The 16,876-nt window shown below is 38.5% G+C and overlaps 1 protein-coding gene across 1 annotated transcript in view; it reads left to right on the top strand.

Annotated features, from left to right (window-relative positions):
* atp2a3 (ATPase sarcoplasmic/endoplasmic reticulum Ca2+ transporting 3) overlaps positions 1-16,876 on the top strand; it is an 89,957-nt gene that overhangs the window by 49,829 nt on the left and 23,252 nt on the right. The window contains exons 6-9 of the mRNA XM_084730470.1: positions 2,970-3,050; positions 3,348-3,433; positions 4,772-5,236; positions 15,729-15,817. Coding sequence (XP_084586596.1) covers positions 2,970-3,050; positions 3,348-3,433; positions 4,772-5,236; positions 15,729-15,817 — 721 coding nt within the window. The remainder of the gene's footprint in view (positions 1-2,969; positions 3,051-3,347; positions 3,434-4,771; positions 5,237-15,728; positions 15,818-16,876) is intronic.

Raw genomic sequence — 16,876 nt, 5'->3', positions numbered from 1 at the left:
GTAGCAAACAGTAGTGTTAGCTAATAGTAGCTAATGGTATTGTTCACAAACACTAGCTAACAGTAGTATTAGCTAACAGTAGCTTAAAATAGTGTTATGTTGTGTTGTATTGTGTATTCCTAAAGTTAGTTAGGATTTACTTCTGTAATAACAAATTAAGAAAAATCCTGTCTTAGACTCAGCCTATCCTAAATTAAGATTGGAAGCTTCTCTAATACCCAGACTTTTTCCTTATGTCATGCTGGAAAGAAGCAAGTGAAGAATATTACATCTGTCTGGAGTGTTTGGAGCAATTTCCCACTCGTCTGCTCTGAGATCATCGTCTTTGACTACATCAAACAATCCATTTTTCATAACCTAGCTCTGTCCTGCTATTATGAAAATATTTCCATTAAATGTTCATTGTCAGGCTCTGACAAAGAGGAAGCAATAACCATTTTGTTTTGGGGCATTAGATACTTATAATGCTCTGACTGTGAAATACGAGTTTAATATGCAGGCTTAATAAGCACACTGTAAGACAGCGGTGGATCAGATAAAATGTATTTTGTAGTAGATTTAATGCATCTGTAGTTTATGTCTGACATATGTAAGGAAGTGGTGCAGCAGAGGAACAGAATGTGAAGAGAGAACAAAAGAGAGGGGAAATAATCAATCATTTTATAACACCAACATGACTCCATCAAGGTTGCATCGAGCCGTTGTTTACCTGAGGCTGAGCTCGGTCTAAACTCACCGATGCTTCTTTGCTCAAAGATTTATTGTTTGAACACAGGCGTTCGATGGGGTGTAACTGAGTGTTCACCTGCAGCTACACTTAGAAGCACAAGTGGGCTCTCCTGAAGGGTTCAACACAAACCGAACCTTCAGAGAACAAACTTATCAGAAGTTCATCTTTTCCTGTTTACTTCATACTCCAGCCCTGGTATGATGGTCTCCTGGTCATTTTTGACCAAGCTAGCAATCTGGCTCAGGGCTTTCCAGTATCGATCTGTCAGTCGCTCAGTCAGTCCAGACTGAAATATCTCAACACCTATAGAGAGATTAAGTCCCTCCCATTCTGGTAGTGCTAAACAATCAATTGAACTTTTATCAAAATTGCAATATGGACTACTGCAATTTTCAAATCGCAGGATGTGCAGAATTTGTTAAATGTAAAATGTGTGTCAAAATACCATTTTAGATTAAATATTGTGGTGCTGCAGAGGTGTTCTGACCAACGCATCATTCTCTACACTTCAGAAAACATCTTTGTTTTCAAAGAAAATGACAATTAAAAATCATCCAATCCTCTGATATCAATTCATATCACAATTGCAATATCAATGCATTTAGATATTTCTTCAGAATATTTCAGCCCTACTTTCTATATGCCCCATAGGATCTTATTTCAGAAGACATATGAATGTAAGTCAATGGCAAGAGACAAATAATTATTTGATCCTGTTTGTATTATACCATTGATTTACATATATGATATTTGCCGCAGTCGCAGTTTGTTATAGTTTAGTTTTTTTGTGAAAGCGTTCAGTGATCTACATCTCTTGTCTCACACAATATACAAGACAAACACCAACATCATTGTCCCTTGTGACATTCTCTTACCTGCTGTGTTTTATCCAGTGACTGCTGGTCTTTCTATTTGCCAGGAAGAGGAAAAAATAATCAAGACACCTTACTTGTGTGACTACATCTCAGTACAAAAATGCACTGGTATTCTAGCTTCACAGGTAGTATCTTTTGGAGGGTGGAAGTCATGGCATCACTTATGCAACTTTTGGGTCTGTAGTTTCTACTCCGGTTTCAAACAAACGGTGACTTGCTTGATTTGCAAAGTTATCTTTTAAATTACCAGCCATATGTGTAATTCATGCTGCAATTTATTAACTAACATACAGATTTTTTCCAACATACAGTAAGTTCCCATTGTGGTCCACTGTAAGGGGAGGGACTTTGCCTCTCAGTTCAAGAGGATAAACTCCAGTAACTCTGGTGATCTTCTGACTCTTCCGCTCGTCCCACCAGCAGGTTTTCACTTCTGCTAGGATAGCTTGACATCTGCTGACTGAAACAAAATATTTTAGACATGTATGGTTCCCAGATGTATCATAATCAGTTTGTGAGACATTGACTTTGAGGAATTGTAATGCCTTGATGGGCACCTGACTTCTCAGGGGATCATCATTCACCATCATCAGGTCCTAATTTCACTTCTAGCTTTATGCATATGCCTGTTGGGGAGCATGTGTTGGTCATGTGAGTGTATGTGTCCGCAGCTAATCTCGCATACTACTGCGCCCATCAGCCTGATATTTTTTGTGCACATTTATGACTGTATGCTGAAGGTCTTCTCATAGTTGTAACAACTGACAATTTTTGAAAAATCATGTAAAACCCTTTTTTTTTTTACTGCTGTTGCTACCGCCATGGACTCCCCAGCTCTCTTAACTAGCCACAAGGGGTCACAAGTGATCAGCAACTGCTTCAGTTTAAAATCTTTTTTCTGCTAAGCACAACATATGTGACTGTCATGTTAATGTTGGCAGGTTCTTTTTTGGTGTTTTTGAATGTCCAGTATTTGTCTTTATATAGCACGTCTATTTTGGTTGCACCTGGGTAATTAAACCTGAATATGGTGCCCCCTTCATTTCACTACTGCATGTGCATACACATTGGACACACAGCCTGCCCAGAACTTTGTTCCCCACCCACATGCCCCCAGACACACCTGGCAGAGATCTGCACTCCTCTAGTTAGTGAATATTAGCATGCTAACAGGCTAAAACAAGATGGTGACAGTGGTTAACATCACCAGGTTAGCACTGCCATTCTGAGCATCTTAGTATACAATTCTGATGTTAATATTTATCTCAAAGCACCACCATGTTCTTTTTTTTCTTTTAATGTTTTAATATTAATTGTTGGTAATTCCAGCTTACTGAGTTTTTTTGTTGTTTGTTTCTTGTTAGTTGGAGACAAGGTACCTGCTGACATCAGAGTGACCTCTATCAAGTCGACCACCCTGCGAGTGGACCAGTCCATCCTCACAGGTACTTCTCATCTCTCATTAGACGCCAAACAATACTGTTTCAAAGGCTCTGCTCCATTGCACCTTTATTGCATGAACTCAAAAGATTTAAAGAAAAAAAAAACATTCTACAGGTTTACTCTCTGTGATATTGTCTGTGATGATGATGGTACTTTCATTTCCCCTTCAGGCTTTAGGCTGTGATCTAACTTTGTTTTGCTCCGTCACTGTTCAAAAATCCCACGGTTGGTTTAATAGTTACCTGTCGCACTTACAGATCTTAATGGTGTGCTGTTGTCTTGTGTGTTCTTTTCTTTAGGGGAGTCTGTGTCCGTCATCAAACACACTGACCCTGTTCCCGACCCCAGAGCCGTCAACCAAGACAAAAAGAACATGCTGTTTTCTGTAAGCACATCCTGAGTCGTGTTTATCTTCTGCCTTCATATCAGGAACTGATGATGATACAACCCAGATTTTTTATCACACAGTTGAACATAGTTCAGAGAGGTTATTACTGTTTATGATCCATCACTCATTTTGATGGAAACTAGCATCTCTCCTGTCCTTTAGATGATTTTATAACTGATTTGTTTAGAGATACAAAAAAAAACTGTTTCTCCACTATTCTGTGACACTTTATTCAAAGGAGTGTACATAAGAACATGAAGATACATGAACATGAAGGAGTCTTTATGAATGTTTATTACTATTGTTTGTGGATGTCATTCGGTCAGTTAAGATATCATTAAATGTAATAAGGCCAGTTTGATGACAGCATTCAGTATCAAGGTGACCTGGCTTACAGTAACCTGATGGCACTTTAATCATGTCATGACAAATCCATGTTATGACACCTGTCATGAACATGAAAGAATCTTTATGAATCTTTATGACTATTGTCAGTAAATGTCATTCACTCAATTATGTCATTTTTAATGCAAAGTTGACATAGTTTGAGATATCTTTGTTATGACAACTTGACATTAACAAGACAAAATAAATGTCTGTCATGACAACTTGATATTAACAGAATAAATAAAGAGTTTAGATTTCTGTTATAACATTGCTTTAAACTGCCATCAGGTAACTGGTAGCCAAATCACCTTAGTCCTGAATTCTGTCATCAAACTGGCCTTATAACATTTAATGACATCTTTATGACAAGTCCAAATGGTATCATTAAGTTGAAATCGGGAAATGATTCATTACACATTACAAAAGCATTTGACAGTGTAATGTCCATAATGTACCACTTTACTTGAGGTCAAGGAAAACATCCAGGGCACACTTTCAATGGTCTTATGACAGCCAGTCTCAAAACTAACCATATATGACAGCTTAATGTAGTGTTAAAATGTAGAGCTAATCAGTTTGTATAAGTTTGATCATGTCAAGTTGTCATGACAAAGACAATGACAGGTTATGTTGTCTTGGTTAATGTCAGGTGTCCATAAAAAAACACAATTGGCTTGATTAATGTCATGTTGTCATAACAAATACATCTCAAACAGTGTCAACTTTGCATTAAAAGTGAAAAGTAAAGTGAATTAACTTAACTTTAATTAGTTAATGAGAACAGTCATAAACATTCTTAAAGAGTAAGTAATGTTCATGACAGGTGTCATGACATGGTTATGACAATCTAATGAACACCTCTTTAAACAAGGTATTTTAGTCTGATAGATTTATTTTCTGCGTCACTTCTATCACTTATTTCCCTCCCCTTTGTTTTTTTTACCTCAGGGCACAAACATCGCTGCAGGCCGTGCCATAGGTGTTGTTGTTGCCACTGGCGTTTCCACAGAGATCGGTAAGATCCGTAACCAGATGGCATCTACGGAACAAGAGAAGACACCGCTGCAACAGAAGCTGGACGAGTTCGGCCAGCAGCTCTCCAAGGTCATCTCCCTGATCTGCGTGGCAGTGTGGGTCATCAACATCGGCCACTTCGGGGACCCCGTCCACGGTGGCTCCTGGGTCAGAGGGGCTATCTATTACTTTAAAATTGCTGTGGCGCTGGCTGTGGCCGCCATCCCTGAAGGTCTGCCCGCTGTCATCACCACCTGCCTGGCCCTTGGCACGCGTCGCATGGCCAAGAAGAACGCCATCGTGCGCAGCCTGCCTTCAGTGGAGACCTTGGGCTGCACCTCCGTTATCTGCTCCGACAAGACGGGCACCCTCACGACCAATCAGATGTCCGTCTGCAGAGTAAGTGCCAATGAGGAAGCTGCTGGTCATGCAGTTCAGCCTGTAGACTAACATATTACTGCTGTCCTTTAACACTGCTGAACTGGTTCAGAGCAGAAACTAAATACCTAAGTATTTAATTTCCACATGCTGCTGTTTGATTGACACTTCATAACTCTGGGAGTTTCCTTTGAAAAGGTGTCATGGAGGTAAATTCTTTTTATATTTCCTGGAAGTATGGCTTTAAGAGGGCTGGAAAATCCTTGTGGTGTTGTAATGTTTACCTCCGTTTGGCAGGTTTGAGATAACTGCTGGTGGAGTAGCACAGGCTGGCATGACCCAGCAGCTCCCAGAGTCATACAGTATCACACATACACACACAGTACAGGTTTCCAAAATGTCACAGAGCCTGAATAAACACAATACGGTGATCCATATCCTGAACTGTCCTGTAGGCTAAATGCTCTATATATAATTACATTGACAACAAATACTGAGAGATCTTATCCACTTTTCACCAGTAGCTCTGTGGCACACAGCCTCACCCTTCCCTTTGTCTGTTAATGTGTGCTCCAAGCACCGAGTAAATGCCAGCACTGCTGTTTGTCTTGGCTCCTGTTAAGAGCTATTCTCACTCTACACACACACACGCACACACACACACACACACACACACACACACACACACACACAAATACTCACACATAATCTCAGTTAACACCTCTTGTCCTTACATCCTCCATCTCACCTCTCACCTCAGCTAATGACCTCCAAGGTACCTGCCAGAATGAGAAGGGCAGCATGAAAGTCCAGACCAGACTGTTCACGGATTTCCAACAGAAAAACATCCATTAGTCTACTGATTACTGAGAGGAGACTTATTACTGTTAGAACCTAGATATTTGTTGCTATTCTTTCATCACAAAGTATTTATCTAGAAGGTTCTATAATTTACCACAGTTTGTCAAAAAAGACAAAAGGATAGCATTTTACATCATGGACAGGTTTCTTAAGACATTTTGAAGTATACAGTAAAAGGTCTTCCAGGGCTCATTAATAAGGATTGCCTGCTTGTCAGACTAGTAAATCTAATAATTCAACCCAGCAGGGCAATTGATAAAAAAGAATTAAGGACAAAACACACTAAAAGTTTCAATTGATCTATCTATAGCACACTGACGGCTTCAGATTTAAAATTTCAGCACCACAGAACCAGCAGTATTTTAGGAAAAAGTCGCTATTTATTTGTATCTATTTATTTCTTCAGTATTATTATTAGTATTATCATTATTATTATTTTACAGTTTATTATTAAAAAGCTTCACCTTTTTTCACATCAGTCTATATAATGACTAAACACTGCATGATATTCCTGTTTTTATATCAAGGCAGCAGAATAATTTTCATTAGTTTCACTCAGTTTACATCAGCGAGGATGTTTTAGACAGCAGATACTTCATCATGACTTACAATAATGCAGCACAGTGACAGATGTTTTGCAGAGGAGACAAGTGTCCATTTGTTTGTTATTTAGACAGATATTTTAGTCTGCAGTGTATAAACTACAAAGCTGTACAGTAACATCAGGATTTATCATCAAAATGTTTTTGACACACTCGCTCCCCCTCCCTCCCTCCTCTCTGCAGCTCGTCTCTCCTCCCTCGCAGTTATGATTAATCACCATCAAGTAATTAAGTATTTAAAAGTGCACAAATTAGGGTTGGAGTAAAAAAGTCACGCACCGCAGAAGTGTATGGTAATATGATCCATGATCATAAAAAGTTTTCATATCAAGTCAGCACATCTGTCTATATTCTCACACTTCCTCTCGCTCTCTCTGCAGCTTGTCAGCTTTTTTTTTTTCTTTTACCTGGTTTCAGGTGGAGCTGCAGCTCGATCAGCACTCACTCTTCACATTTCCATTTAAGTCTCCCCAAACATGTACTGTAGCTTCAGAATAAAAGCCCTGGTCCTCATTTGACGCTCCAAAATCGAAACGAATTTGGAGTGCCAACATCAGGTCACGTTTATCATATTCAGCTGAATATATTTGGTGGATGGTGATTTTTCCCTATTTTCTGACATTTTATAGATGTTGCAGTTAAATATGACAATTAACTTTAGTATTTGTTTTTATTTGATTACATTTAATAAATAAGACTAAGTTTTTACAGGGGGAAGTGAAAATTGACTTTAGGCAAGTGGATTTTGAGCAAGTAAAAAAAACATGTTAACGCTGAACCCTGTCTTCATGGGTGTAATATCTTTGAACCCATCAGAACTTTCCCATGACCTGCAGAAATAACTATCCAAACCCGATGTGCATAGATAACTGTTCAAAAAAGAGAGGCCCAGTCAAAATAGTATACCTGATCCAAAATTGCAGTTGAACCAAAAAGCCTGTTGTAGGGAGAGAACACCAACACTGGAAGCAGCTTGATGTGCCATCAGTTAACAAGCAGCTGGTGTAGAAAAGAAAGAAAAAATAATGTTCCACGAATGAATGTGAAGTCATAGAAAATTAATTCCAAAAATAATTTGTTTACGTGCTTCAAAGACTTATTTATTATCATACTATATTATTAATAATTGTTTTTTTCTCCTGCACCAACAACAGAAATATTGTATTGTCAATGTTGGAAGTGAGAGAATTTAAAGGTTGAATAAGTAGTTTTATTTTTCTTGTGAAACACAGTCCTAAAAAAATAATCCAAAATGCAATGTGTTGGTCATTTTAAATATTTTGTGCCATGTGAAATAAAGCCATTCCAATTTGCACAACCCTACAGTGTGCCCAGGATTGGTTTGAAAGAAACTTGCATTTTCTTTTTCATTTTTTAAAAGAAAATTTTATAAAGACCATGTTTCACCCATGCAACGATCCCTTCACATGAAGACACTGTATACCTGAGGTACCCAAAGAACAACTGTATGTGATCAACAGAAAGACCCAGCAGTGCTTCCACTTTATTGTCTTTGTGTAGAATAAGTTTGTCAGCTGCTGTTTGTAAGCACATCGGAAAGAAGATATTTGACTGCTGAGACTCATTCTTAGGATGTCAAATACTGAAAGCTTGGGTTGGTAAAGTGTCCTGAGCACAGCTAAATAATTAGAAAATAAAAAGGTACAGGCAGAGGGTGTGGTATCTGCAGAAGCAGGCAACACCACACACTTCTGTCGGGTTGTGGGTTATGACTGAGAGGGATTATTTTTGCATGAGTCTGCATTGTTTTGTTGGAAAATCAAGCATAGTCTTCTGTTAATAAAAAAAAATGGAGAACGTAGCCTGGGTTGAGCTTAGGAAGAGTGGCATGGCTGCGTGTAACAGCCTGAGGCACCTGTCAAATTCAATTGAAAGACACTCTTTGAAGTGAGGCTACAGAATTTTTTGCTGAGCAGTGTCCAATGTGGTCACAAATGATGATTGCAGGAAAACTGCAAATGCTAATGACTGTAGTTACTGCAGAAGCTGATTCTCCTGCAGGCTGCATGTAGTGCTTTGACTGTTTGGACTTACTGCAGGAAAGGCAAGGAGAAAAAATATTCTTACTTCCCTCTGATTTTCTTTGTATTTGTGCATGCATTTTGTTTTCTCGCTGTTTCAAAATGGAGTTTGCATCCGAGGACCATGCATTTCCTGTATTCCTGTAAACTCCCTCCCTCCCTTTGCCCCCCTAAGATGACGTGGAGAATCTGTGTGATTAATTTGTAGCAGCAGGGAGTTCCCTCTGACAGGAGGGACGCAGAGCAGTGATCTCACCGCAACCCTGAAATCCTCCCAGACAGAAAAAGAGCAAGGCAGGCTGACGCTGGTAAATATTGACCTTGTGCCTCCACCTCTACTCCCCGGCCTGCTGCTCTCAGCTCTCTGCGGGGAGATAAGGGGGCACACACACACACACACACGCCTGCTCTCACAAAGACAAATCAAACTTCCGCTTCACAGTTTTTTTTGTCATGGTGTTTCCTGGAGATAGTAATGTTCGTGGTTGCTTAACACCTCATGTTCATTGTACACATCGACTGTTTTTATGTCATTTGTGTGTCAAATATTTAAATGACCAGACAAATGTTTGCCCAGGCTTATCCATCTGTGCTTATTCTTGGACTGGTCTCCAGCCAGTGGCCCTGATAGCGCAATGTGTCTCCCTTGCCTCGGGGGTATCCCCGTATCCGCAGGATTTCCAGGGATTCCCCTCTGGATCCTGACGCTGTACTTCCTTTTCCCTCCACACACATAAAGAGACACACACGTGTACACATAAAAAGGGTTACTCATCATCATTCATCCCCACACAAGCTCAGAGGAAGTGAGTAGAAGAACACAAACTTGTTCCACTACCGCGGAGTCACGTGGATCACACTGGGCCTTGTTTCCTTGGAGACCACAGCGGATCAGTTAGTGAGGGAAAAGTGACCACAGATAAAAGAACGACCTCGTTTTATTCCTCAGACCCTGCTCTGTGTGTGCTGTGTGTGCTTTTATGGAAGTTACAGGGTCACTGAGTTGTCATTGTTGATTTGTTGTAGAATAGTGGAACAGAGAGTGAAGAGCTTGATCATATAATGTGGACCCAAAATGAAATGGAATATAGGTGAACAAAAACATAGGAAATAATAGGGTAGACCTGTACTGTTGGAACCCATAATGGTGGACTCCACCATTAACAATGAAATCTTATACAGCTGTGTTTCTCAAAAACGCTTTGGAGTTAAATGTTAATTTAAAAAATATCAGTCATGCATAGTTCCTGAAATAATAATTACATAATAAGGTCAAAAAATGTAAATATAAGCTCATTCGAAGCACTCTATATTAATTTTTCCTATTTTTAATGCAATGCAAAACTGCCAAAAAAGTCTGCTGCTGACAAACCTCACAGAAGATGAAACCAAAGAATGCAGTCACGCTTCCTGTGAGCAGGCAGCCAGCTCCAGTATTGAGTGACATGATAAAAATCAAGAAAATGGATATGCGGTTGAAACACAATACAGCTGAAAATATGGAATAGAGCCAATAAAGTACCACCGCTATCAGAAGAATATGTTTTACCTCAATGAGCCGACACCGACCTCGCAGCGCTGTATTGAACTTTATATATGCTTTTTTTTCCTACCAAAAATGTTTTGTGCTGGTCAGAAAAATATTTAAAAAGGGGGTACATTATTAAAAAGGAGTTTGAGAACCAGTGTACTGCAGTTTAGAAAAAAAAAAATGTTGAAAAGAATGCAGATTATAAACTGTATCTAAAACAGGGTTTGATTTAATAAAAATCGGGAGTATTTTAATTTTACTTACCTCTGATATGGTGAAAGTAAAAAATGACCTTTTGTACTTACATTTAAAAAAAAAAATAAAAACCACAAGTCACAGAAGTTGTTACAGCTATACAGGTGAATGAGACCCATAAAATCCCATAAAATCCTCAAATCCTGAAGCCCTGAGAGGCAAGTGAGAAAAAAAATTGGTGGATCTAAATTGTTGTTTCTCCTGTGATTATGAAGCCAAGATCATCTTTCCAAGTTACTTTTTTCATCTATGAAAATAGGTTTAAAAAATGTTTTGGCAGGTAAAAGTGATAGTTTTAAGTCAGTGTTTCTCAGATTTACTACATGGTGTACCACCTCAGAAAATACTGAACTCTCCTCCAACCACCTTACCGTTTTACCACTCTTGCTTCTTAGGTAACTGCTATGACTAGTGCTCAGTTCACCATCGTCAACTTCATGTTCAACACAGCTGCTTGAAATTTTCTCCTCCTGATCTCCGCTCGTCTTTTAAATAGTTCTCATGTGGAACCACAATTTCTTTCCACGTACTGTACTGCCATCACAGTTAAGCTTGTAACTACTGGATGGACATAACTTGCATAGCACCAGTGGTACAGTTAATTAATCTATGTTGTAAGTGATTGTTGTTGTAATACTCATATCGGCCACAAGAGGCTACAGTGCACAATATCCCCATGTTGTAAATAGCACTAAAATAATGTTTCCTCCAGGTGAGTTTTAATTTCTCCATGGACATGATCTGTACCTTGTGTTTAGAGTGCATGGAGAGAATAAACTCACCTGGAAAAAAACATGAATGCTTTCAGCCCTGTTTAGAACATGGGGAAGTGGTGCACTTCCCCATGTTCTGAAATGAGCATTACAACAACAAATTCTTAAAAAAAAATGATCATGTCTGGCCTGCCTTAAATGTCAAGTAAGTAAAAAAAAAAAAAGAAGGAACGGTTATATCCTGTCAAATGTGTTTTTCACCTGCTCTTAAATCAGAAACACCGGAGAGATAACAAGTTAGATCAGACCACATGGATCACATGTATTTGTTTTTTCTCACTTGCCCTCAGGGCTTCTGTATGGCACTGTTTATTGGAGTAAAAGAAGGAAAATGTCATCACTGTTGATGTCAAAAATTACAAATGCAAAATTGCATGTTCTCACAAAAGCTATAATCTCACAGAGGCTATAATCATGATTCAGTATGACAGTTATTTATAACTGACTTTCATCTTGTCCAGACTCGACTACACCAGTGACTAAATGTAGTAACCCTGTTGCCGCAGAGAATTGTTAAGGAATAATTACTCCATTAAAAGGCTAAAACGTACCTATTAGGCTCATGTGAAAGAGGGACATCATCTGAGGTCTGCCATCGATTTTGTGTTCCTCTTTAAATTGGTGGGTGCTGGTAAATGACACACACACACACACACACACACACACACACACACACTGACAGAGGAATCCAGACAAGTTTAACCAAATAGCTGCTTCATTAATTCTTCAATCAGTCAGATTTAATGAAGTCTCAAACAGAGTTAAGCTAGGTCATAAGTGTGGTTTCTGTGTGTGTGTGTGTGTGTGTGTGTGTGTGTGTGTGTGTGTGTGTGTGTGTGTGTGTGTGTGTGTGTGTGTGTGTGTGTGTGTGTGTGTGTGTGTGTAAGTGCATAACTGTTGTGCTGAACTTAAAGGGATAGTTTGGGTTTTTTGAAGCGGGGTAGTCTTATCTCTAAGCAGTGTATTAGCTGCAGTAGATGGCTGGAGGCACGAGCTCAGTTAGGAGCAGCAGAGAGGGGCACAAAAACAGAAGCAAAGCAGTTTATTGCTGTGGAGAAGGTCAGCAACAAAAAGCCAATTTTAGCCACTTAAAAAAATCAATATCAATTAAGAATATCCTATATTTAGAATATTTTTACTTATTTATTTTGCCTCCAGACAACATTTTCTGACAGGAAAACACAATGTTTTATAAGCCAAATAACATTCTTCAAACCAACCAAACTCCACTGGTGAAACCAATAATTTTACGTCTCAGAACTCAGGAAGCTGCTGGTCTACTGCTGCCTTGAGCTGTTAGTTCATATGTGTTATTGTGTGACTTCTGTGAATCCAAACTATCCTTTTAAAACACCTAAGCCATGCAATAACACATTCAAACTAACAGATCAAGGAAGTGGTAGTTGATTTGTAGAGAGCAACACTGAAGTTAAGCAATGTACTGCTGTGGACAGGGTCAGCAACAAAATGTTTTTTAGCCACCTAAAGAAAAGACCACCTAAAGTTCATCCTATATTTAGAATACTTTCACCGCTATGCTTTTGTCATCAGAGAGCCTGTTTTGACAGAAAACCTTTGTTATATAAGCAAAATATTGCTCTCTCCAAACCAACCAAACTCCATTGACAAATTCTGTCATTTTAGTTTGAAGAACATAGGATTGTTGGTCTGCCACTGCCTCAATCTGTCAGTTTGTTTGTGTCACTGCATGACTTACAGAAAATGTTTTAAAAGGATGGTTCGGGTTCACCAAAGTCACACAATAACACAAACAAGCTAACAGATCAAGGCAGCTGTATACCAGCAACTTACCCAGTTCTGAGAGGTAAAATTGTTTATTTGGAGTTTGGTTGGTTTGGAGAGAATGATATTTAGCTTATGAAACATTTTCTCCTGTCAGAAAAGGCAAAGGAAAACAGTAAAAATATTCTAAATAAAGCATACACTTAAACTGATATTGTAAGTGGCTAAAATATCTTTTGTTGCTGACCCTGTCGACTGCAGTACATTGCTTAGCTTCCATTCTTGTGCCCCTCTCTGCTTCTCCTAACTCTGAGTGTGCTGATAGCCATTGACTGTAGCTAATACTGAATATAAATGAGCACCTCATACAACCCCACTTCAAATAATGCTAACTATCACTTTAACTGTGAAGTTATTATAAAAGCTTAATATTAAGATAGAAAAGCAAGTGAGGTGAAGGCAGTCTTTAATTGTAAATGTGTTAATGTCTATCAGATAAGGTGAATAGTTGCACAGAGAGGCCTTGGACTGTGAATGGTGGTGTGTCTCATTCTTATAAAGCACCAGCTGCTACACTCCTTCCATGTTTTTATCCATATTAGTATTACCAGTGCATAGTGGAGCGCCCTTCCTGGGGGAATTTCTTGAGGAAGATTTGCCAGCAAAGCAGCCAACAAAGCAAATCCTTGGACAGCTCTGGGACTCCAGCTCTTTCTCCTGCTTTCTCTGACTTACGCTTTGTTTTCCAGCAGTTGACTGGAGCGTGCACGGCAGTGTGAGTGACTGATGAAGCTTTTATACCAAGACATGCGAGCACTGCAACTCCCAGGTTGCCTGTGTGTTTAGAAACACTAAATAATTGGAGAAAGAGGCAACTGTCAGTAGGTGGAAAGGCCTTCAGTCTGGGGGTCAGTTGGTGAACTCCACCTCTCCAGTGACCCTTTTTTCCAGCCAGCAGAGTGTTTCCTGTTTACAGACCCTATTGGATGTTCATAATGCTTTACAACCTTTTATTTTATTTATCCAGAGAAAGTCAAGAAGCAAGGCAGGAGGAAGAACTGGTCTTTTGTTAGCAGCATCCTGCTTCTTAGTATTTACTCAGTCTGCAGCCTTCACTGTTTATCTGAAGTGTGTTCTGACACCATGGGGCTATGTGTGAATTGGAAGCTGATACCGCCACGGCAGTAAATCACTTTTGGCAATTTGACTGCTCAAGATGTACCAACATCATCACTACGATTCCACGTTGGCAATAGTGTGACAACAAAGGTGTTATATTACCCCTGCAGGCACATTCAATTCAAGGACGTACCCACAGCTCAGAGCCGCCCATTAAAAATGAAACATTCGGCGATTAACCTCCTAAACCAGGATTTTTAGCTTAATCTCTCACTGAGGGACTGTGCAACCTTTAAAAGAACGAATAACACTCTCTTTCTTTTTGCAAGTGAAAACCTGAATCAATAAGCAATAATATGCTCAGTTTAATACACTCAGAGTTCTATTTCTGTGACAGCCTGACTTGTTCTCTACATTAGCAAACGTTACATGGATTGCTGTGTGACTGACATCACTGGAGTCCTGAGAACCTGACTCTTCCTATTGTGAACACATGCTAACATTGGTTTGTGTACTGCTGTTCTGGGGCCTTGAGTTTGTAATTATAGTTTGGTCATAATAATGATAATAATAATAATAATAATAATAATAATAATAATAATAATAATAATAATAATAATAATAATGAACTTTATTTGTATATCACCTTTCATACAAGAAATGCAGCCCAAAGGGCTTTTCAGCAAAGAAATGACCTTTACCAAGTGCTTCACAAAAAAAGACATGAACATAATGAACATAAAAACAGTAATAATGTGGTAATTCATTTAAATGAGATAAATAATTAACAACCATATGTAAAAATAAGATAAGAACAAAATAGAATGCATCTTCACATGGGCAAAAGAAGGTAAAAGCAGGATAAAATAAGGATAAAAATAGAATGCATAACACAAGATGGAAAATAAAACCCATTGAGATAATACAGTAATTAATGTTCAGGATAGAGTACATAGAATGCGTAAAAACAATGAAAATACATACTCATTAAAGGCTAAAGAAGAGATAAGTTTTTATCTTTCTTTTTAAAATGTTTAGCGAGCTGGCTTCTGTGACATCTCGAGGTAGTGTGTTCCAGAGCTTTGGGGTTGAACTGACCAACGCTGCATCACATCACCTTGTTAACGTGGGACTGGAAGTTTAGATCTGAGTTCAGGATGACACCAAGTCTGGTAACCTCAGAGTCAACTTCTCTAGATTATTAAAAAAGCATTTCTCTTTTTGTTTTAGGTCCGACTGATGGGATTTCAGCTTTATCCTCGTTTCATTTAAAAAAATGCTCATCCATTTAACGAAACTAATTTCCCCCCAGGGATCAATGAAGTCTTTCTGATTCTGATTATGAGGTCACCATCTCTTTTGCAAGTACTGTATAATGTAAATTACAAATATATTCACATGTTTGATGAAAGAGTTGACTTTGTGATGAAAAGGAGGAAGGATCCAACAGGGCTGTAGAGAATAAATGAATATTATATTTCAAAATAAACATGTACTGTAGTCATTACTGTGACAGTGTACTCTATAGTGTTGGCCAATTAGCTAACTGTACTGTCTCTGTCTCTGTTTGTCTTTTCTCCTCTCCAGATGTTCATTGCAGACAAGGTGGAAGATTCCAGCTGCACCCTTCATGAGTTCTCTATCACTGGGTCTACATATGCTCCTGAGGGACAAATGTGAGTGTCACATTTTATTCAAAGATTTGTGTCTTCTACTGAGGAGACCCTGCCCACCCTGATACCTCATTACATGAATAATGTCTGTGTGCTTTTCATATTATGGCAACACTTTAATTACCAAGTAATATGTGAAGTTTCATAGAAAATACCCACAAACTACCCCCAAATTACCCCCAAAATCTCATGGTTAATTATATGATAGTTAACAAGTACTATTTTCATGTAGTTGGTGGTAATTTGGGGAAAAGTTGCAGTTAATTTCAAAGAAAGTTCAAATATGTGAAATGGTAATTACTGCCTACTTGCATGAAAACAACACTTATCACATACTTACCATGAAATTTGAAGGTAGTTTGGAAGTAATTTGTGGGTAATTTCTTGGAAACTTTAAATATGTTATGTGATGGTACTTGCTAATTATTGCATACTTAACCCTGAAATTTGGGGGTAATCTCAAAGACATTTCATATATGTTGTGAAACATTACTTACTAATTGTCACATAATTAACCATGAAATTTTGGGGTAGTTTTGAGGTAATTTGTGGGTAATTTCTAAGAAATTTCAAGTATGTTACTTGGTAATTACCACCTGTTTACCATGAAATTATGGGACCTGGAAACTGAGACATTATCCAAATTTTACTCAGTCGTTTAATATTGAACTGTACTTCACCCTCTTCACTTTGTCCTGGCTGTGATGAGGATTCTGAGAGGATTTATTTCAAAACAAAATATCATATAAATAGATGTAGTCAAGCAAACTGTGATGTGGTTTGTGCTCCAAGATTTGTTACATCAGTGTTAATGACTCTCAAAAACATGTTTCTAGCTGTGCTTTATGTGTTGCTATGGTGATTTCTGTGATAACCAAGGAAATAGTTAGTAATCCTGGATGATTCTGTTTTTATGAGTGCTTATTACCTGAAGAAAAATATATTCATAGTAACTATTATGTGAACTCATCACACCTCTTCCCCTACAGGCGCCTTTTTTCCTATTCCATGACTGCCCTTTTTGGTTCTGATAGTGGTGAGATGTTGGACAGATAAACTGGA

This window comes from Lutjanus erythropterus, chromosome 11, assembly GCF_056507025.1.
Source record: "Lutjanus erythropterus isolate fLutEry1 chromosome 11, fLutEry1.hap2, whole genome shotgun sequence".
NCBI lineage: Eukaryota > Metazoa > Chordata > Actinopteri > Lutjaniformes > Lutjanidae > Lutjanus > Lutjanus erythropterus.
This window is presented reverse-complemented; position numbering and strand designations above follow the sequence as displayed.